Genomic DNA, 22085 nt, shown 5'->3' with positions numbered 1-22085 from the left:
GAATCCACAAGAACCTTGTGTAAGGATCAAATCAAGGTAATTAATATATTCATCACTACAAGCATTTACCATTAATTTGTGCCGAGAACATTCAAAAGTCTTCTCTTCTTGCTATTTTGAGATACTCAGTAACTGTTAATTGTAGCTACCCTATTGTGCTATAGAACACTAGAACTTAACTCGTCTTATCTAACTTTGATTTCATATTCTTTAACCAACATCTCCCTATCAGTCCCGGTGAACTCTTTATCACTTGTCTATCCCTGTACGATGGATGAAAACACATGAAAGACTTGAGACTAAACAGCACAGAAACGAGTCAAGAACTTTTTATTGGTTGACTCAGCAGTGCAGGCACCCATCAGCTTCAGGCTAGGTCTTACCCCACCCATGCCATCCACTTCTCCCTCTTCTCGGGTAGTGTCTTGCTTTAGAGCAAGGGCTTCCAACCAGCCTCATCTTAGTTACTGGCTATGATGTTTGTAATCCAGTCTATTAGGGAGAGCACCTTCACGTACACACCGTACTCAGCCACAGAACAGCTCTTGTCAAAGCTCAGAATCCCAGCCGCATACCAGGTGTCCAGCTCCTGGTCATGAATGGCAAAGGCACTGCCAGCATCGCCATAGCAGGTGTCCTCCTGATACTTGGTCATGCCAGCACAGAAAGTGTGCTCATTCAGTATGGGCTGTACCCCTACAGGGCTCTTCGGTGTCTTCTTTTCAGGCACTGTGCTGCCTTCGTAATGTTTCACACATTTTTCCTGGTCAGCCACAGGCAGCATGACGTACTTCAGATGGTCAGTAAACCTAAAGTTGGCATTCCGCCCCCAACCAGACACGTATCCCAGGCGCCCCTCCTCTGCATAGTTCTTGGAAGGCAGGCAAATGGGCATCACTGTCTCAGTGATAGGCACTTTCTGTTTGAGTTTGATGAGTCCAATGTCTATGTCAGAGAAGTTGGGGTGGAAAACCACCTTCTCAATCTCCACGAGCTGTGCCTTCCCCACGTAGAGTTTTAAAGTTGGGGCAATGTCTTTTGCTGTCGCGTTCTCTGTGTGATTCAGGAAGAGATTCTTAGCCGTGGTCAGGAGCCATTGTTCATGGATGAGTGTGGCCCCCGTGGTGAGATTATGGCGGGAGATCATCTTTGCCTGCCAGGGAAAGCTGCCTTTGGCAACCAGTGATCCCCCCAGGATCCGCTGCACCTGCTTCACTGGAGTCGTAGGCTTTCCACATACTGTCAAAGAGGGTAAGAAACTCATGAGCAGAAATGTGAAACACTCTCCTGGACTGGGAGAGGGTAAAAGCATCGGTTATGGCTGCTGTTTAGTTTTTCACTGTTCATTTTTTTTTCCAGAGCTAGAAATATTTAAATGTGTTGACCCTACCACCTGCTCACCTCATTTCCAATATAATAATTACAGCTTAAAGGATATTATTATTATTATTAATCCTATGTCACAAAGCACAGTTTTATATTCTGCTTTCCTTACTCAGAAGTGATACTGAAATTTTTAAACCCTGGTTGACGGACTGTATGTACATTTAAATAACTTATCACAACAAAGAAATTTCCAGAATCCCCTGATACCCATTGGAAGGGCCAGGAGATGCAACCATTCATTCTGAGTAAAGAGTGGTCCATGGCAGCATTGGCTGGGTCTCAGATTTGACAGATGTTGTGGTTAATACAAGGGAGCTTGGCAGCAACCCCCACCACCACCACCCATAGCAGTAGAAGGTAGGTCAAGTCCTATTGTTCCAAGCTAAAGAGCCAACCAACAGCTCTTCCTAATAATGAGATCCACCCTTCTGCTTCTAAATACTTCCATGGCTTGAGTTTGTTACGGCCTTCTTTGACTTGTTCTTCTTTGAGCTGACTACCTTTGACCCAGGGCTGTCTAGGCAGACACTCGATACACAGCATCCCCTGATCAGTGCAGCCAGTGGGTTCAATCAGGCCCTTCAGGCCCAAATGAATGAAACCCCTAGTGACCCCAGGGGTCATCACCTGATTGCTCAAGTCTCTGCCTGACCAGGTGCAGTTCACCCCGACCCCCAACTCTGCTCTTGTTGCACAAAGGAAGCCACCAGAGGGCTTTGCCTCTGGGACATTTCCACCTAGATGCTGCCCATGCTCCAAACCCTCACACTCACCTGCTTCACATTCAGGAAGTTTCTCTCCAGTGGCCTTATTTACCCATTGCTTCTCACTGTTTAAGCTGTACACTCCTGAAACAAAAGGAGAGAAATGAGCCAAAAGGGAGATCAAATGTGGACCTGCTGTAGGACGAGACAGTATTTAAAGAGAAGAATTAAAAAGCAAGAAGAGAGAAGGCAAAGGGGGTGAGGAAGGGGAGTATCACTGAGCTGGAGGCCAGGTGCCTCATGAGACAAACTGGTCATGGAAGTCATGGCCAGGCAGTACAGGTCGGGATTGCAGTTGAAATCCCAAGTCTAGGGGCCAGCAGGTGGCGTAGTGGTTAAGGCGCTGGACTTCAACATGGACAGGCATGTTGTCCCGAAACTGGTGGCTTGCTTTCTTACTTTACCACTCTCTCTCTGTCTCTCTCGGTAAGCATGTGCACCCTATAGTGAGTTAAAAAATAATAATGAAAAATAAAATAATGCTTTAAGAAATGTATATTTTTAAAAATCCTGACTGCCTCTTACAGGCAACCTGAATTTTGGCAACTCAACCTCTTTGAGCCACAGTTTTCTCCTCAGAAAAATGAAAGTATTAATAGTATCTCTTTTTTATTCTTTTATTTATTTTTTTTTTTGGAGAGGCTTTTGCTATAGGGCACATGCACTCACCAGACAGACAGAGAGAGACAGAGAGACAGAAAGCAAGAAATCACCCCCCAGGGGGGATGGCCATGCCGCAGTCCCTTCTCCTCCATTCTCTCCTCAGGGTCTTGGGCATGCACACATGCACACGCGCCTGGCGTAAGTTTAAGCCACCGGGTCCGGGACTCGAACCGCAGTCGACTACGTGGGAGTCCAGCGACATAGCCATTACACTAACTGCTGGTCCCAAAATAGTATCTCTTAAGAAGGGTGCACAAGTACTTGGAAAGCAGATAAATACAAAGCGCTAAGAACAGTGCCAGGGGTGTGATACTCACTAGGTAAGGGCTGTCTGTTATCATCGTTTGTTCTTTTACCACATCTCCCTTTTTTATGGTACTAGAGAACATGTAAACTTCAGAGAGAGAAGAGAATGCATCCTCACCCCATGGGGAATGGTCACCCTCCTTTTGGAATTTTGGGCACACAGACACAGGTGTACAGACAGACACACACACACACACACACACACAGAGCATGTTTCTCAAGCCACCGAGTCCAGGACTCAAACTGGGCAGTCAGCCATGTGGGATCCAGCTTCCTGAACCACCAGGCCATGGAGCCAGCCCCACCACATCTTTTGTAGATGCAGATCTCACTCAGATATGCAGGCTACAAGGCATTGGCTTTCTCAACAATAGAGAAAAACTTGAGGCTTAGAAAAATCAGTTTGCCCAGAGAACCACTCACTGGTGACAAAACCCTTATTAGAATCTAAATCTCCTGGCTCCAATAACCCCAGCCCCATTCTTCTTGGAAGTGTCAGAACAGGTGTATAGAGCACAGAGATACTCCTAGGTCTTACCATCTCCCTCCGTGCGTAGTCTATAGAATTTCTTACACTGATAGCGAACCAAGTGCTCCACATAGCCATTTTCAATCTGGGGGGGTTTTGGGCAGCTGTCATCTGCAAAGAAGAGAACAGAAGAGGTAATGTCCAGAAGTTCTTTCCAAGACCCATGAAAAGTCAGATGAGAGGGAGCTGCTATGTACATCAGCCTCCTTCCACCCAAATAGAAGCCAAGGCAAGGGCAGTCCCCTGCCCCCTCATTTCTGGCAGGATCCACGATGGTCATGGTATTGAAAGGTCTGACATTAGCATGAGGATGGGGAAATGGGTCTTTTCAAAAAGAGTGCATATCTGATAGGGTCCTACTGGGACACTAGGGAGATGTGCACCTCCTGCATAACCCAAAGACCAACCTGCAAAATCCGTGACATCATTGCCAGCGTCCACAGAGAAAAGCTGTCCCCAGAGCAGAAGGGTGACAACAGCTCCCAGGGCCCTGCAGAGAGAAGACGGGAACTAATGCAGAGCCGGTCTCTCTGTTCACAGCATGCGTACTCCTCGCCCATTAAGTGACCAGAAAAGGAAAGAAAGATGGAAGTTCTAGGACCAAGTACTGGCCTCCTCACCTATCCACATGCGCATCTTCACAGCTTCCCACACACCCAGCTTTCAGCAAGGTCTGCACTGCTGGACATTCTGCATAAGCTTCAGAGGTGACCTCCCAGATAGGAAGGCACATAGGTAAGTGGGCTGCCACTTCTGGCCATGATCAGGAAACATTAAGTTGGTAATCATTTGTGAGCTCTCCTGTAAAGAGGAAGCTCCCTCTGGCCCCTCTAATGTACGGGGCTACAAAAATACTACTAATAAAATGTAGATAGCTTAAAGATGGCAACTGGCTTATTGTACTATTCTCTCCACTTTTTAAAATTATCCATAATAAAAAGAATTTTAAGTTGCCAGACAATACATATGCTCACCAGAGAGAGAGGAAGAGGGACAAAAACAGTCTTATGGGGAGGGGGGTGTTACACAGCACTTCTCTATCACACCATCTTGTAAGGAGTTGAGGCATGCACACATGTGTGCCTTTGTATTTCTAGCCACCAGAGCCAGGATTCGAACTGCAGTCGGCTATGTGGGATCCAGTTTCCCACATAACCACCAGGGCTGGCCTAGTGATTTTTAAAATATATCATTTAAAACACATGGTGCTTTCTATTATTCTATGATCATTTGTTTTTAGGAAGTGGTAAACCCCAACATGCCAGAAGGTTAACTGGAAGAGAACTGGCTTCCCGAGAGCATGCCTATGGCCAGGGGCATCAGGGCTCAGGCCACACTTGCCAGTTAAAACATCTCACTGACAGATGTCAGCCATTCAGGAGTTTCTTGGTTATGTTACACTTCTAGTCTTATTATTCCAACATTTCAAAAGGTCGTCTTATTTTAACAAAAATAAGTGCCCTAATTGTATCACTCAATTGTCTTTTGTCATACACATTTTTCTTTTCTTTTCTTTTCTTTTTTTTTTTTTTTTGGAGAGGTTTTTTTGCTATAGGGCGCGTGCGCTCGCCAGACAGACAGACATAGAGACAGAAAGCGAGAAATCATCTCCCAGAGGGGATGGCCACGCCGCAATCCCTTCTCCTCCATTCTCCTCTCAGGATCTTGGGCACACACGCACACACGCACACACGCCCAGCGTGAGTTTTAAGCCACCGGGTCCGGGACACGAACCGCAGTCGACTACGTGGGAGTCCGGCAACATAGCCATTACGCTAACTGCTGGTTCCCTCATACACATTTTTTAAAGGGAAAAAATCTGCTAATGTATTCAAAATGCCAGGAATCCTGCCACAGGAGCTGCTAGGCTTCCCTGTGAAGATGAAAACTTTGTAACCTCAAAGAAAACAATGCTCCTTAGAGTAAGTCACCTCCTGGGATAGACTTCACTCTCTGTAACACTGCCTTATAGACGCAGAAAAGGATAGAACTTAACACACCTTTCGTTCATTACACCTTAGTCCATTTGCCCTGTTTCTTTGTTAGTTTCTACACCTTTCCTGTAGGCCTCTTATATAACGATGTAGGCAAAGAAGGACGAAATTTTAAAAAGAGAAAATGGGGAGAGACGGCTTTGTACTCACCTCATCTTTGGTCCTTCTTGCCTCTGGAAGTGCAGTGCTGTGGGGTCACCTGCTGGTCCTTTTATGCCTCCACTATCTCACCCAGCCCCCCTCTTGATTTTGAAATTCCTGTGTCTACACAACTTGTCCTTGTTAAGGTCACTGGCATATTCCAGTAAAGAAAAACCACAAACACTTCTCTTAGTAGCTGAGCTCTTGCTTCATGCTTGATTTTCTCATGGTGTTTTCATAAAACCTGAAGAAACTTGGCAGCTTCATGACTCCATGTACCTGACAGAGTGTTTTTCGAAATCAGCAACTAGGCAGGATATCAATCTGTCTCTTTATGTTGGAGGGTTTTCAACACAAAAAAAGACTTTTATGTGAGTTATTTCAAACCACTTTATAGACATCCCTGCAACCTACCTTAGATGGGGCTCTAAAGCAATATCTTTTTTTCTTTTTTTGAGAGAGGTTTTTGCTATAGGGCGCATGTGCTCACCAAAAATACAGAGAGAGACAGAGAGACAGAAAGCAAGAAATCACCCTCAAGGGGGAATGGCCATTCTGCAATCCCTTCTTCTCCATTCTTATCTTGGGCATTCATACACACAAGCCCGGCATGAGTTTAAGCCACCAGGTCCAAGACTCAAACTGTGGTCAACTACATGGGAGTCCAGCAACAGCCATTATGCCAATTGCTGGCCCCTCAATTGAATTTTAATGGCAAGTCAGTCAATAAAATATTGCTTTACTTGGGACCAGCAGTTAGCGTAATGACTATGTCGCTGGAACTCCCTCATAGTCGACCGCAGTTCACGTCCTGGACCCGAAGGCCTAAAACTCACGCCAGGCGCATGTGCGTACGTGCCCAAGATCCCGAGAGGAGAATGGAGGAGAAGGGATTGTGGCATGGCCATCCCCCATGGGGTATATATATATATATGTATATATATATATATTGCTTTACTCATTAAGAAAAAGGTTAATGGTTCTTAAAGTGTTCAAAAGAATCACTTTGGATATTCAAGGTGGCACTGATATAATAGAAAAATAACTGGAAATAACACAAGTGTCCATCAGTAGAAGAATGGGTAAATTATATGAAAAATTATACAGCCATGAAAAGGAATGAACAATAAAAGAAGTGGATAATTCTACAAACATAATTTTGAAGGAAAACTTCAAGTTGTAGAAAGGTTACATTCAGAATGATACCACTTGTATAGAGCTGAAAAAAAAAAAAACAAGTAGAATATGTTAATGGATTCTTAGCTATGACACCAAAATCACAAGCAATAAAAGTAAAAAATAGATATATTGCCCTTCATCAGTATTAACTTTTGTGCATCAAAGGACAACATCAAAGTTAAGAGAATACAGAACGGGAGGAAATATATTGGCAAATCATGTATCTATTAAAGGTTTAATATGCAGGCCAGCAGATGACATGGAGGTTAAGGCAGCTGATCCTACATGGCCAATTGCACAGTTCAAGTCCCAGACCCAGCAGCTTAAAATACAAGGTATGTGTGTGTACATGCCCAAAATCCTGAGAGAATAGAGGGGAAGGGATTGTGGCATGGCCATCCCCCCACCCCAAGAGTGTGATTTCTCACTTTGTCTAGCTGTCTCTTTCATGAGGCTCATTCACCCTACAGCAGAAATAACTTTAAAAAAAAAAGTTTGTGACCAGCATATGGTGTAATGGCTATGTTGCTGGACTCCCACATAGTCAACAGTTCACTTCCCAGGCCCAGCACCTTAAAACTTACACCAGATGCATGTGTGTGTGCCCAAACTCCCAAAAGGAGAATGGAGGAGAAGGGATTGCAGCATGGCCATTCCCACAGGAGGTGATTTCTTGCTTTCTGTCTCTATCTCCCCAGCGAACACAGGCACCCTATAGCAAGAATCTCTCTTTAAAAAAAAAAAAAGTTTAATATCCAGAATATTTATAAAGATCTCTTACATTAAAATATTTCTTATTTAACCCAATTAAAATATGAGGAAAAGATGTGTCACCAAAGAAGTTAAGTTAATGGCCCAAAAGTACATGAAAAGGTTCTCAACAGGGAAGATGTCAAAAGGGAAACACAGATTAAAACCATGACGATACACCATTTTATACCTACTAGGATGTCTGTAATTTTTAAAAAAGTGATACAAGGGACCAGCACATGGAGTAATGGATATGTCTCTGGACTCCCATGTAGTTGACTGCAGTTCGAGTCCCAGACCTGTTGGCTTAAAACTTATGCTGGGTATGTATGCATGCATGCCCAAGATCCTGAGAGGAGGATGCAAGAGAAAGGATTGCAGTGTGGCCACCCTGCCTCCTCAATCCCATGGGATAAATTCTTGTTTTCTATCTCTCTGTCTCTCTGGTGAGTGCACATGCTCTACAGAAAAATATTTTTCTTAAAAAAAAAAAAAAAAAAAAAAGTAGTAGTGAGGGGCCAGCAGGTGGCATGGTGGTTAAAAACACTGGAATCCCACATGGCTGACCGCAGTTCAAGTCCTGGACCTGATTGCTTGCTTTCTCACTTTCCCTCTTTCTCTCTCTCTCTCACTCTGTCCCTCTCTGGTCAAATTAAAATAAATAAATAAAGTTAAATAAAATAATTTTTTTTAAAAAAAGAGTGATACAAGGGACCAGCAGTTAGCGTAATGGCTATGTCTCTGCACTCCCATGTAGTCGACCATGGTTCGAGTCCTGGACCAGATGGCTTAAACTCATGCCAGGCACGTGTGTGTGCATGCCCATGATCCTGAGAAGAGAATGGAGGAGAAGGTATTGTGGCATGGCCATCCCCCCTGGGGGGTGATTTCTCACTTTCTGTCTCTGTCTCTCTTTCTGGTGAGTGCATGTGCCCTATAGCAAAAAAAAGCCTCTCCAAAAAGAAAAGAAAAGAAAAAACAACAACAACAAAAAACAAACAACAAAAAAAGTGATACAAAACGTTTTGGCAAGGATATGAAGAAATTAGAACTCTCATACATTGCTGGTGGGAATGTGGAAAACAGTTTGTTCCTCAAAACAACTAATATGACCCAGCAATCCTACTTTAGGTATATACTCAAAAGAATTTTAGTCATGGACTAAAAGAAACGTGTACATCAACATTCATTGCAGCATATTCACAGTAGCCAAAAGGTGGAAACCATCTAAGTGTCCATTTATTTAGTTTTTTAAAGAATTGTTTATTCATTATTATTACTTTTAATTTTGATGAGAGAGGGAGGGAAAGTGGGAAAGCAGTCCACCAGGTTCAGAACTCAAACTGTAGTCAGCCATGTGGGAATCCAGCGCTTTAACCACCAGGCCACCTGCCAGTGCCCCCGTTGAGTGTCCTTTAGCAGCTGAAGAGGTAAATAGAATATGGTCTATATACACAATAGATTATCATTCACCTATAAAAAGGAACAAAGTCAATACACGCTAAAAGTGGTTAACCCTCAAAAACACTCAATGAAATATCTATAATAGACAAATTTAGAGACAGAAAGTAGATTAGAGGTTGCCAGGAGCTTGGGGGAGGAAGAATGGGAAGTTATTGCCCAATAGGTACAGAGTTTCTGTTCAGGGTGATGAAAAGTTTTAGAAACAGATAGTAGTGATGGTTGCTCAACATAGCTAATACAAGTGATGCTTCTGAACCATACACTTAAGAGTGGTGAAACTTGCAAATTCTTTTATCTATATTTTATCACATTAAAATTTAAGAAATAAATTAAAACTTATTTTTAATGAAGCCCAAAAAAAGCAAGCAGAACTCGGTAATATATTATATATGAATAGATACCGAAGCCAGCAGGTGGGGTGGTGGTTAAGGCACTGGACTCCCACATGTCTGACCACAGTTAAAGTCCTGGACCTGGCAGCTTGCTTTCTCACTTTCTCTTTCTCTCTCTCCTGGACCTGGTAGCTTGCTTTCCCTGTCTCTCCTCTCCTCTCCTCTCCTCTCTTCTCCTCTCCCCTGTAGCACATTTTTTAAAATAAAAAATAAAAATTATTCCAAAACAAAAAAGGAATAGATACCAAACAAAAACATTTTAAAATCTTTTAGCATAGTAGAAAACACAAAACATAAAATGTTATTAAAAGAAACATTTTACATTTTGTGTTTGCAAGAGGAAAGCAAAAGCAAAAACTACATTGGAAAATATAAATGTAAATAAATTGTTAACAATCCAGCTTTTGGGCTGGGTGGTAGGTTCATGAATGTACATTACATTATTGCGCTTTATCTTTTTAAAAATAGGGGCCACAGGAACCAGCAGTTAGCGTAATGGCTTTGTAACTGGACTCTCATGTAGTCAACCATGGTTCGCGTCCCGGTCCACTGAGCCATGGTTCGCGTCCCGGACCCAGTGGCTTAAAACTCACGCCGGGCACGTGTGCATGCGTGCCCAAGATCCCAAGAGGAGAATGGAGGAGAAGGGATTGCAGCGTGACCATCCCTCTTAGGGGGCGATTTCTTGCTTTCTGTCTCTATGTCTCTCTCTGTCTGTCTGACAAGCACACGCGCCCTATAGTGGAAAATAAAAAAAATCCTCTCCAAAAAAAAAAAATCAACCAGCTATGAATATTCTTGTGCACATCTTTTGATGGATACACACTTTTCTCTTGGGTAAATACATTGTTGGGGCCAGCAGATGGCAAAGTAGTTACATTGCTAGACACCCACATGGCCGACTGTGGTTAGAATCCCAGACCCAATGGCTTGAAAATCATGCCATGGGTGTGTATGTGTCCCCAAGATCTCAAAAGGAGAATGAGAAAGAAGGGCCATCTCCCTGAGTGGCAATTTCTCACTTTCCCTCTCACTGTCTGTCTGTCTCTCTCTCTCAATGTGGGCACATGTGCCCAATAGCAAAAACCTATAAATAAATAAATAAATAAATAGTCAAAAGATAGAAAGATATTTAGCTTTAATAGACTCCACCAGTTTTCCAATATATACCCCCCCACCAGCAATATGCCAGACTTCTTCCTGCTCCATATCTGTGTCAATACTCTAAGTTTAGCCATTCTGTTATATATGTTGCAAAATATAATAATGGCTTTATTTTGCATTTTATCAATATCAGATATTGTAAAGCACTCTTTATATTCTCATTGGTCCATATGGATATCCTCTTTATGAAATGTCTTTTCCCTACCGATTTGTAGCTTTTTAAAATACATATTCTGAAGAATAGTCTTTTGTTGTATAAATGTATCCCAAACATCTTCCATTCTACGCCTTTTCTTTTCACTCTCTTGTGTATTTTGATGAACAGTACAGAAGTTCTTAATTTTTCTAAGTGCTAATTTATCCATTTTTCTTTTCTTTTTCTTTCTTGCTTGCTTTTCTTTCCATGTTTTAAAAATTTTATGGTTAGTACTTCCTGTGTCCTAATAAAGAAATTTTGCTAGGCTGGCTCTGTAGCCTGGTGGTTAAGGCAGAAAGATCCCACACAGGACTCAGGGTTTAAATCCTGGCCGTAGCAGCTTGATAAACATGCTGGACATGAGTGTGTACATGCCCAAAGTCTCAACTGGATGGAAAAATGGAGAAGGAACTGCAACATGTCTGTACCCTGGTAAAGGGTGTTTTATCACTCTTTTTTCTCTCTCTTTCTGGTGAACCACCCACCTTCTGACAAATAAAAACATGTTTTTAATTTAAAAAAGAAAAGAAAAGAAATTGGGACCAGCAGATGACATAAATAGTTACGTCGCTGGACTCCCATGTATTTGACTGCAGTTCAAATCCTGGACCTGGCGGCTTAAACTCAGACCAGACGCATGTATGTGCATGCCCAAAATCCCAAGAGGAGAATGGAAAAGAAGGGATTGTGGCATGGCCACCTTACCAGGGGGTGATTTCTTACTTTCTGTCTCTCTGTCTCTTCAGTGAGCACACACACCCTATAACAAAAATCTCTAAAAGGAAAAGGAAAAAAATGAAATCTAATCTATGCCTATTGGTCATACCAATATTCTCTGTTTTATGCTAGAAGCTTATTGTTTTACTTTTTTAAATTATTTCATTTTGGGACCAGCAGTTGGCATAATGGCTATGTTGCTGGACTCCCACAAAGTCGACCACTGTTTGCGTCCTGGACCCGGTGGCTTAAAACTCACGCCAGGCGCATGTGCGTGTGTGCCCAAGATCCCGGGAGGAGAACGGAGGAGAAGGGACTGTGGCATGGCCATCCCCCCCTGGGGAGTGATTTCTCGCTTTCTGTCTCTCTGTCTCTCTCTGTCTGGCGAGCTCACGCCCCCTATAGCAAAAACCTCTCAAAAAATTATTTCATTTTATTCACTGCCATTTATTTATTTATTTATTTATTTATTTATTTATTTATTTATTTATTTATTTGACCAGAGAGAGACCAAGAGAGAAAAGGAAAGTGAGAAAGCAAGCTGCCAGATTCAGGACTTGAACCACAATCAGCTATGTGGGAGTTAGTTGCCTTAACCGCCATGCCACCTGCTGGCTCCATTATTATTTTACCTTTTAAATATAGGTCTATAATCTATTTGGAATTAAAGTTTGTGTTTGATGTGAGGTGAAAGTTCATTTTTTTCCATACAGATATATAATAATCCAGTATTTGCCAAAATGACTGTCCTTTGTTCCTGAACTTCAGCGATACTGTTATTAAATCAGGTAAGCATATATGAGTATATATTGGTCTCTTTCTGGATTCTGGATTCTGTCCCAAAGTCTATTTGCCTAATCTTGAACCAGTGCCATATTGTGTTAACAACTGGGAATTTTTGGTAAATCTTGCTATCAGGTATTAAATGTTCCAAACTGATTGTTCTTCCTCAAGTTGGTACTGACAATTCTAGGTTCTTTATAGTTCATGTGAATTTTAGAATCAGCTTTCCAATTGTTACAAAATTGCCTACTGAGATTTTGTTTAGGGTTATATTAAATCTCTAGGTGAATTTGGGGAGAATTGACTGAACAGTATTGAGTCCTCTAATCTATGAACATAATTTATTTTATCATTTATTTAGGTTACCTTTCATTTCAATGACTTGTGTATTTTAATATAGATCTCTTATAACCCTTTCATTAGATTTAAATATTTTACTTTATGTTCTCGTAATTCATATCTTTATTTAATGTGCCAAGTGTTATTAGTATAAGAAAGTACAATGGATTTTTGTATATTGATCTTATATCTAGCAACCTTAGTAAATTCACTAATTACATCTAACAGTTTGATCAATGTTCTAAATTTGTCAGCTACAATTATATCCTCTGCAATAAACTTAAATTTTTTTCTTTTCTAATCTATATACCTTTTATTTCTTTTTTTTTTTTCACCTTACTGTACTATCTAGAATTTTCATTACAATGATAATTAAAGTGGGGGTGAACATCCTTTTTTTATTATGAAATTTGGGATAGGAGAAAACATTGAAAATACTTAAGTATAATATGTTACTGGTAGTTTTTTCTTCTTTTTTTTTTCTCTTTAGGTTTTTGCCATAGGGCACACTCACTTGCCAGAGAGAGACAAAGAAAGACAGAGTGAGGGAAAGTGAGAAATACCTACCCCTCAGGAGGGAAGCCACATCACAGTCCTTTCTCCTCCATTGTTATCTTGGGTTTTGGGGTACACACATGCACCTGGCTTGATTTTCAAGCCACTGGGTCTGGGACTTGGAACTGCAGCCAGCTATGTGGAATCCAGCCACCTTAACTTCCATGCCACCTGCTGGTCTCTCACCATTCACTTCTGTTTTTAAGAGAAAGATTTTTGCCATAGGGTGCATGCGCTCACTGAAGAGACAAGGAGACAGAAAGTGGTGGGATGGCCATGCCACAATCCCTTCTCCTCCATCCTTCTCCTGGGGTCTTAGGTGTGGTGGTTAAGGTACTGGACTCCTACATGGCCGACCATGCTTTCTCACTTTCTCTCTCTCTCTCTCTCTCTCTCCTCTCTCTCTCTCTCTCTCTCTCTCTCACACACACACACACACACACACACACACATACACACACACATGCCCTGTAGCAAATTAAAATAATAATAATAAATAAAATTAAATAAATTAATTTAATTTTAAAGAGAGTCAACTAGAGACAAGGCATTTGCTTGGTTAAAGCATTGCTTACCTGGAAGAGATCACAACCTTGCTGCCTAACTACACTAGACAGGCTAAGGGTATCAGTAATAAGTGACTATTGAAGCCAGTTGAGAGACCTGTGTATTAGAGCCAATTGTGGCTCAGTGGCAACACACCTGGACCCACATGGGAAAGTTCTTGGGCTCTTGTCCTGAGACCTCCCTGAGTACACACAGTGCTTGCATATATGCCTACTGAGACTTGAGGCCAGTCATGGGGTGAAGATCCTGCTGGGATGCTGCTTTCCCTCTCTTTCTCTTTCTTTTCATGGAAGAAATAAACTTTCAAAGTGGGGGCAGTAGGAGAAAGAACCTTGTGAATCAGATTACAACTGTGACCAAACAGTGATACCCAACAAAGAGGGATAAGGAAGAACCCTAAGGTCTCCATACCCAAAGCTGAAGGAGCCTCTTTCCAAGCATGAGCCCCCTGTGTAGGCCTTGGGAGCCTGTAAGGAGCAGGCAGAGACCACGTGGCACCTAGGCTGTGGCTGAGGACACATTAGGAAATAGACCAAGGAAACTGCCTGACAAAGCATGTGAGCCACAGAATCCCCTGGGTGCCAGCCAGGTGTGGGCAGGAGTTGAATCACCCACTTACCTTCTGCCCCTTCTAGATCTCTCTAGAAGGAATGGCATTAAAATGGGACTGTGCTTTTGAGCAGTTGTTCCAAGAAGTCAAGGACTTGAATACACTTGTTAAACTTCAAAGTGAATCCCCTTTACACTTCTTTAGCACTGGACTGCTTCCTCTGTTGTGGGGTGTGATCCACCAGATTCTGGCCAGTTACGTTTATTCTTATTTATTTATTTAGAGAGATTTTTGCTATAGGGCACGTGCACTTGCCAGAGAGAGAGCAAGAAATCACCCCCTGGGGAAATGGCCACACCACAGTCCCTTCTCTTCTATTCTTTTCTTGAGATTTTGGGCATGGACTCACATACACCCTGCATGAGTTTTTTAAACTGCTGGGTCCAGGACTTGAATTGCAGTTGACTATGTGAGAGTTCAGCAACATAACCAGTATGCCATCTTCTGGTCCCGTGGCCAGTTAAGTTTATATTTGTCTCTTTGGAGAGACAAGATATGCTGAAAAACTCAGTTTCTTTTAGGTCTCCAGACTCAGGATCTATGCTTTTACTCTGCTGAGGTAGGAAGATGTCACTAGCTCCATTAAGAACTACACGTTCGGGACCAGCAGGTGGCGTGGTGGTTAAAGTGCTGGACACTCCCACATGGCCAACCATGGTTCGTGTCCTGAACTTGGTGGCTTGCTTTCTTACTTTCTCTCTCTCTCTCTTTGGTCAAATTAAAATAAATAAAATTAAAAATAAATAATTAAAAAAAAAAGAACTACATGTTCAATATCCCAAAGAATAAACAAGACTTTTCAAGTAACCAGGGACTGAAATGGTGTGTCCAGGTTACTACTGGAAACAGTGTCTTCCATGTGCTGAGGTAGAAAGGAAACATTCTGGGGACCAGCAGGTGGCACAGTGGTTAAGGCACTACACTCCCTCGTGGCTGACAGAGGTTTGAATTCCAGACCTAGAGGCTTGAAATTCACACAGGCCACATGTATGTGCATGCCCTAAATCCAAGGAGGAGAATGGAGGAGAAGGGGTTGTAATGTGACCATCCCCCCAGGGGGCAATTTCTTACTTTCCCTCTCATTGTCTGTCTCGGGCAAGTGCATGGCAAAAACCTTCAAAATCTAAGAAAATTAAAAGAAAGGAAGGAAGTATTCTGAGCCTCTAGGCACAACCTTGTTCCTGGACCCATCAAGTCAAGTGGTTAACAAGGCAGCAGGTACACAGCAGATCACCTTGGCACACCGTAACTCTTTTTGTTTCTTGAGGGACGCTCTCCAAATGGAGTTTTTGCAGTCAGAACAATGTCTCCGTGGCAAGCAGGAATACAGAGAGTACAAATGTTTACCAAGTTTCCTCACCTGGGGGCCTGCCCTTTGGAGCCTCGCCGTGTGGCTGCCCAGGTATTTCATAAACCCACCATGTGCCAATTCCAGAGCTTTCCTGCTCTGCCCCCATACACACACTTCCAAGCCCTGTCTCCTGGTGTCCTCCTGTATACGATGAGTCACATCAACTTCATTTCCCTCATGTATAACCACTTGGTTCTTACAGAAATTTTCCAAGTGCCAAGACTAGAGGGCAGGGAACTTGATAACCCAAGCACATTCACATGGTGTGCTGGCACCAGAGATCTGCACCTGAAGGAAAGTGAAAGCCTGAAACATGTCTTAGCCAAGTAGAAAGTAGATAATATCTCTCTTCCAGGCAAATACAGCATTATAGTAGACCTCAACCTGGCTTGGCTTGTCTTCAAATTTCTTTCTTTCTAGGCCAGCAGGTGGCATCGTGGTTAAGGTCCTGGATCCCACATAGCCAACTCCAGGTGTGTGTACATGTGTGCCCAAAATCCCAAGAGGAGACTAGAGGAGAAGGGATTATGTGGCCATTTCCCCGGGGGAGGGTTGCTTTCTCATTTTCTCTTTCTATCTCTGTCTGTCTGTCTCTAGAGAGTGCCTGGGCTCTATGGCAAACATTTTAAAAATAGTAAGTTTACTTCTACCATGAGCCAAAAAAACAGGACTCACAATAGGGTTTTTTGTTAAATTTATTTATTTATTCCCTTTACATCATTACAGGATACAAAATAAGATTTTCCATCCAGAATACTCTGTATATTGGCTCAATCATGGCTATTACCATACATGTTATTGTCAAATAATTTTCCATTTCTTGTTTCTTATATATTTTGCTTCTTTCTTCCCCCCCTTGATTCCCTACCTTTTACCTTCTGCCATTTCCTACCCTCCTCCCACACTGTCTCTGGTATCTACAGTTGCTTTCCATGTCTTTTTCCCTCCACACACATTTTATTGAGTCACAGAAGGTCTTAATTAATCTAAATATTTTCAGTAGCAAATGCAGCTGATACATACATATCTATGAACACATATCTGACTTTAGGAATAAACCTTAGTGAGTAGAATGAACATACTATAAAGTAGCACTTAGCTGGGCTATATTATAATTTACTGCAGTCATTAAGTAGGTATTTTTATGCATTTTTTAATTTTAAGAAAAAGTTTTAGTTTAAATAGATCAAAATTAAAAAATGTTAAGAGAAGTTTGCTTAAGACTTAAAGTCAGGGAAAAGGTTAGGATTCAATTTAAACATTTGGTAGATGAACCTATCAGCAGTTCAAAAAAAGACAAAAATACTTAAATCTAGAAAACAAAGCATAGAAGAAAATCAGTAATGTTTTAGTCAAAAGTCATAAAATTCTATTTCACCAGTTCAGTCTCCTGTAATTAATCTCTCTTCTGCTGAATTTGCAGTGTTATTGTGGTCCAATCTTTCCGTTTAAATACTGGAAGTTAACATTCAATGTTATTATTGACCTTTCCAGACTGGTCCCTACCATTAAGTTGGCCATTTTCTTGGTTGTTTTTTGTACTCTTATTTGTCTAACTTTAGTTTTCCACTCCCTTCAGAACTTCTTGGAGAACTGGTCTAGAGTTAGTAAATTCTTTCAGGTTTTGTTTGTTGGAGAATGTTTTTGTCTTTTTTTCCCATATGAAGGATAATCTTGCCAGGAATAGTATTCTTGGTCCTTGCTTACATTGTTTCTGTTGAGAGGTCAGATGTCAGCCTGTTGGGATATCCTTTGAAAGTAACTTGATGTTTCTCTCACCAATTTTAGTATCTTATCTCTGTCTGTGGTATTGGCTAACCTGGCTATGATGAGACTTCGAGAATTTATTGGGTTGATTCTATGTGGGATCTTGATGTATGAATGCCTCTCCAGGTTTGGATAGGTTTCTTCCAGGATTTCATGGAATAGATTATCAATGCCCTTACTAGTTTCTTCACTTTCTGGGATACCGATTATCTGGATGTTTGGGTGTTTAATAGTATCCGGTATTGCTCATATATTATTCTCATTTTGGGGGTTATTTTCTCAGTATTTTTGGTGAATTTTTCTAGGTCAGAGGTTCTGTCTTCTACATCTGAGATTCAATCTTCTGCATGATCTAATCTGGTTTTAATACTTTCAAGAATAAGTTTTGATTTTCTGTATTACAGCCTTTATCTCTAACAATTCCACTTGATTCTTTTTTATGGTGTGTATTTCCTCTTTCAGATCATGCAAGAACTTCCTCACCTCCTGGAACTCATCTCTTTTCTCCTGCATTTTTCTGGAGTTCACTGTCTCTTTTCTCTTGCATCTCTGTTAGCTTTGTCGCTATGAATATTCTAAATTCTTTATCTGACATTTCCATGAGTTCTATTGTATTGTCTGTAGAGGATCAGGAGTTATCCTTTTCCCTTGGGGAAAGCTTGGCTTCTCATATTTCTTATGCCTCTGCAGTGGTTTGTGGTCATCTGATGGAGTATATGGTTTTTTCCCCTAATTTTTGGAGTTAAATCTGGGTGTTCAGAGGCCTGCAGAAGGTGCTCTGCAATCTCTCTGTGGTCCTGTTTTTCTCCCTTTATGCAACAGATTCCATAGGAGTTAAGGATTACTCTGACATAGATCTTGGGGTCAGGAGGGTGAGGTCTGGGCAGAAAATCTTGAGTTCCCCAATAGGGTCTTGATGCAGAGTTCTACCCTTAGCCTCAACCAGCCCAAGATCATGGTAATTCACATGCCTGGTGTACTGAGGGAGGTCTTGAGATGAACCCAGAACCTTTCACATGGGTCAGCCTCACAGTGGTCACATTTTGCCGCTGTAGCACCATCCAGCCCCAGCCTGGCTTCTTTATTCACTTGGGTTCAATTTGGCTAAGTATGAGAGAAAACCCCAGTTAACAGTGACTGAAGCATGCAAGGTTTTATTTTCTGAAGTAGAAGAGGTAGGAAGGTTGGTGGAGATGGATTACCTAAATCCCTGCCCTGTAGTCTGGCTCCTGTTATGTTGAATAAGACTTAGCATTCAGGGAGAATTTATTTAAGAACCAGGTGGTTATACGTGTGGGAAATGAAGTCGGTGTGGCTCGCATGTAAGAGGACACTGGACACAGGTATTAGAAGTGTGTGTACTACAGGAGCAGAATGGGAAAGATCTGGAATTGGCACACAGTGGATTTGTGAAAATACCTGGGCAGCCTCCCAGGGTGAGGCTCCAAAGGTCAGGTCCTCAGGGGAGAAAACTCAATAAACATTTGCACTCTTTGCATTCCTCCCTATGAAGGAAAGGTTTCCTAAGTGTTAAAAATAGTCTTGGTTGTGTCTTGAAGTTCTTTCCAGGTTTGGCTTCTATCATCCTGAAGAATGACCTCAACCCTTGGGTTTAAGATGGATTCCAACACTCTAGCCATGATTCTTATGTTCCAGGCAGTAGACTTCCCAGAAATTTTACACAACACTTTCACAAATACCTCATTGATCACAACTTGGTCATATGACTACACCCAACTATAACAGAGATCAGGAAATAGTCTTTATTCTGGGAATCTAGAACATAGAACTGTCTACCAGACAACTGGAAATGCATTCTTTATCCTGGGAATCTAGAACATAAACTGTCTACCAAACAAATGACAGGATCTCTTCAGAGGTTACTGTTCTAAATTAAAAGAAACTAAAGAGGAACCAGCAGATGGCTAATGGTTATGTCAGTGGACTCCCACATGGTCAACTGAAGTTCAAGTCCTAGACCCCACAGCTTGAAGCTCATTCTGGGCCCATGTGCACGCACGCCCAAAATCCCTAGAAGAGAATGGAGGGGAAGGGATTGCAGCATGGCCACACCCCTGGGAGGCGATTTCTTTCTGTCTTTCAGTCTTTGTCTCTCCAGCAAGTGCACATGCCCTACAGCAAAACAATCTCTCTAAAAAAATAAATTTAAAAAGAAACTAAAGAGACATATGAATGAGCCCTGACTGGCTATGGAAGATATCAGGAGGGCAATGGGAGAAATCTGAATATGGCCTGAATGCTAAATGATATAGAGTAGCATGATTTTCTTAGGTGTAATTATGGAACTGTGGTTAAGAGAAGTATTTTTTGTGTTGTTTTGTTTTGTTTTAGGTAATACAGGATATGAAGCACTTACTACAGCAGTCTTTGAGCAGTGAGAACATGTGTATGTGCATGTGCATGCACACACACATATGCTATCATAAAGAAAGAAGACTGAATAGGGCTGGTTTGGCTCATGACAAGATACTGCAGTGTCTTCTATAAGTGACACTGGACCCTTATAGAAGACCATGTGGGTTTGGTTCCCCAGGTGACCTGCACATGCCAGACACACATCTATGATTCTAATCAACTGGGAAGTTGGGGGTGGGTAGGGATCCTACTGAGGACACTCGTTTGCCTCTCACAAAAGAAACATTAAAAAATTAAAAATTGTAGTGGGGCTAGCAAGTGGCATGGTGGTGAAGACACTGGACTCCCACATGGCTATTCAAGTCTCACACCTAGTGATTTGTTTTCTCACTTTCTCTCTCTCTCTCTCTCTGGTGAGCACATGTCCTATAGTAAACTTAAATAATAATATATAAAATAAATAATTTTTAAAAATTTTAAATGATGGTTATAAACACTAACTTTAAAAAAAAAAAAAAGAATCTGGAGGGACCAGCAGTTAGCGTAATGGCTATGTCACTGGACTCCCATGTAGTTGACCGCGGTTCGAGTCCTGGACCCGGTGGCTTAAACTCACGCCGGGTGTGTGTGCGTGCGTGCCCAAGATCCCGAGAGGAGAATGGAGGAGAAGGGATTGCAGCGTGGCCATCCCCCCTGGGGGGTAATTTCTCGCTTTCTATCTCTCTGTCTCTCTCTGTCTGTCTGGCGAGCGCACGTGCCCTATAGCAAAAACCTCTCCAAAAAAAAAAGAATCTTACAGGAGCAATTTGGCTTTATCTACCAAAATGTAAAACACCTTTCCACCCCCCACTCAAGTGTTCATACCTATAGTAAAAACTATTGATTAAAATTTTTTTAAAAAATGGAGCTGGCAGGTGGCATGGTGGTTGTGATGCTGGACTCTCACACAGCCAACTGCAATTCGAGTCCTGGACCTGGTGGCTTGCTTTCTCACTTTCCCTTTCTCTCTTTCTGGTCAAATTTAAAATAATAACAAAATTAAAAAAAAAAATTTAAAGGAATGCATAGCAGTTTTATAACTAAAACATGTCAGTATGCTTAGGAGACACATAGAAGCATTCTGGGTAAATTTGCAAGGTAATGCTTCAGCAATAAAAAATAAGTTTTATACATATATATATATAATTTTTTTGAATCTATATGTTGAGAATGCAAACGTGAAAAATGTTAACAAGTGGTGAATCAAAACTAAGAGTATAGAGTGGGCAGGTGGCGTGGTAGTTGGGTGCACTGACTCCCACATGGCCGACCATGGTTTGAGTCCCAGACCTGTTTGAGTGGCTTGTTTTCTCACTTTCCCTCTCTCTCGCTTGCTCACTCTCTCACTCTCTCTCTCTGGTCAAATTAAAATATAGTTAAATAAAATAACTAAAAAAAAAAAATGGTATAAGGAAGTTTGTTAGATCGTTATACTATTCAACTTTTCTCTATGTTTGAAATATTTTCAAGGGGCCAGCAGGTGACATGATGGTTAAGGCACTGGACTCCCACATGGTTGACTGTGGTTTGAGTCCTGGACCTGGTGGCTTGCTTTCTCACTTTTCTTCTCTCTCTCTGGTCAAATACTAAAAATAATAATAATAATAATAATGAAATTAAATAATCCTTTTTTAAATAAAAAGAAGTATTTTCAAAATAAAATTAAACTCACAATAAATAAAGATGGAGGGACCAGCAGATGGTATAATGGTTATGTCACTGAACTCCCATGCAGTTGACCACGTTTCAAGTCCCAGACCTGGTGGCTTAAAACTCACAATGGGCATGTGAATTTTGGGTACTTGTGTGCCCAAAATCCCAAGAGGAGAATGGAGAAGAGATTGTAGCGTGGCCGACCCATCAGCAGGTGATTTCTCGCTTTCAGTATCTCTGTCTCTTTCTGTTTCTCTGGCAAGCACATGCACTCTATAGCAAAAATCTCTCTAACAACAACAAAAAAAAAACCCAGATGGAAGCCTACTACAGATCCAGGTACAGAGAACTGCAAGACCCTGCAGCATCTGAACAAAGACTTGCCCTCCAGAGAGGGCTG

The 22085-nt window shown here is 41.7% G+C and overlaps 1 protein-coding gene across 1 annotated transcript; it reads right to left on the bottom strand.

Annotated features, from left to right (window-relative positions):
- Positions 1-313: 313 nt before the first annotated feature.
- On the bottom strand, positions 314-5934 carry LOC102492432 (haptoglobin). The gene is made up of 5 exons (XM_006152684.3): positions 5793-5934; positions 4056-4138; positions 3658-3759; positions 2160-2234; positions 314-1239 (listed from the first exon to the last, which is right to left on the bottom strand). Exons 1-5 carry the CDS (start codon positions 5795-5797, stop codon positions 461-463), a joined length of 1044 nt encoding a protein of 347 aa, XP_006152746.1. The 5' UTR covers positions 5798-5934; the 3' UTR covers positions 314-460.
- Positions 5935-22085: the final 16151 nt, after the last annotated feature.

The sequence above is a fragment of the Tupaia chinensis genome, unplaced genomic scaffold (genome assembly GCF_000334495.1).
Source record: "Tupaia chinensis unplaced genomic scaffold, TupChi_1.0 Scaffold000355_1, whole genome shotgun sequence".
In the NCBI taxonomy this organism is placed as follows: domain Eukaryota; kingdom Metazoa; phylum Chordata; class Mammalia; order Scandentia; family Tupaiidae; genus Tupaia; species Tupaia belangeri.
This window is presented reverse-complemented; position numbering and strand designations above follow the sequence as displayed.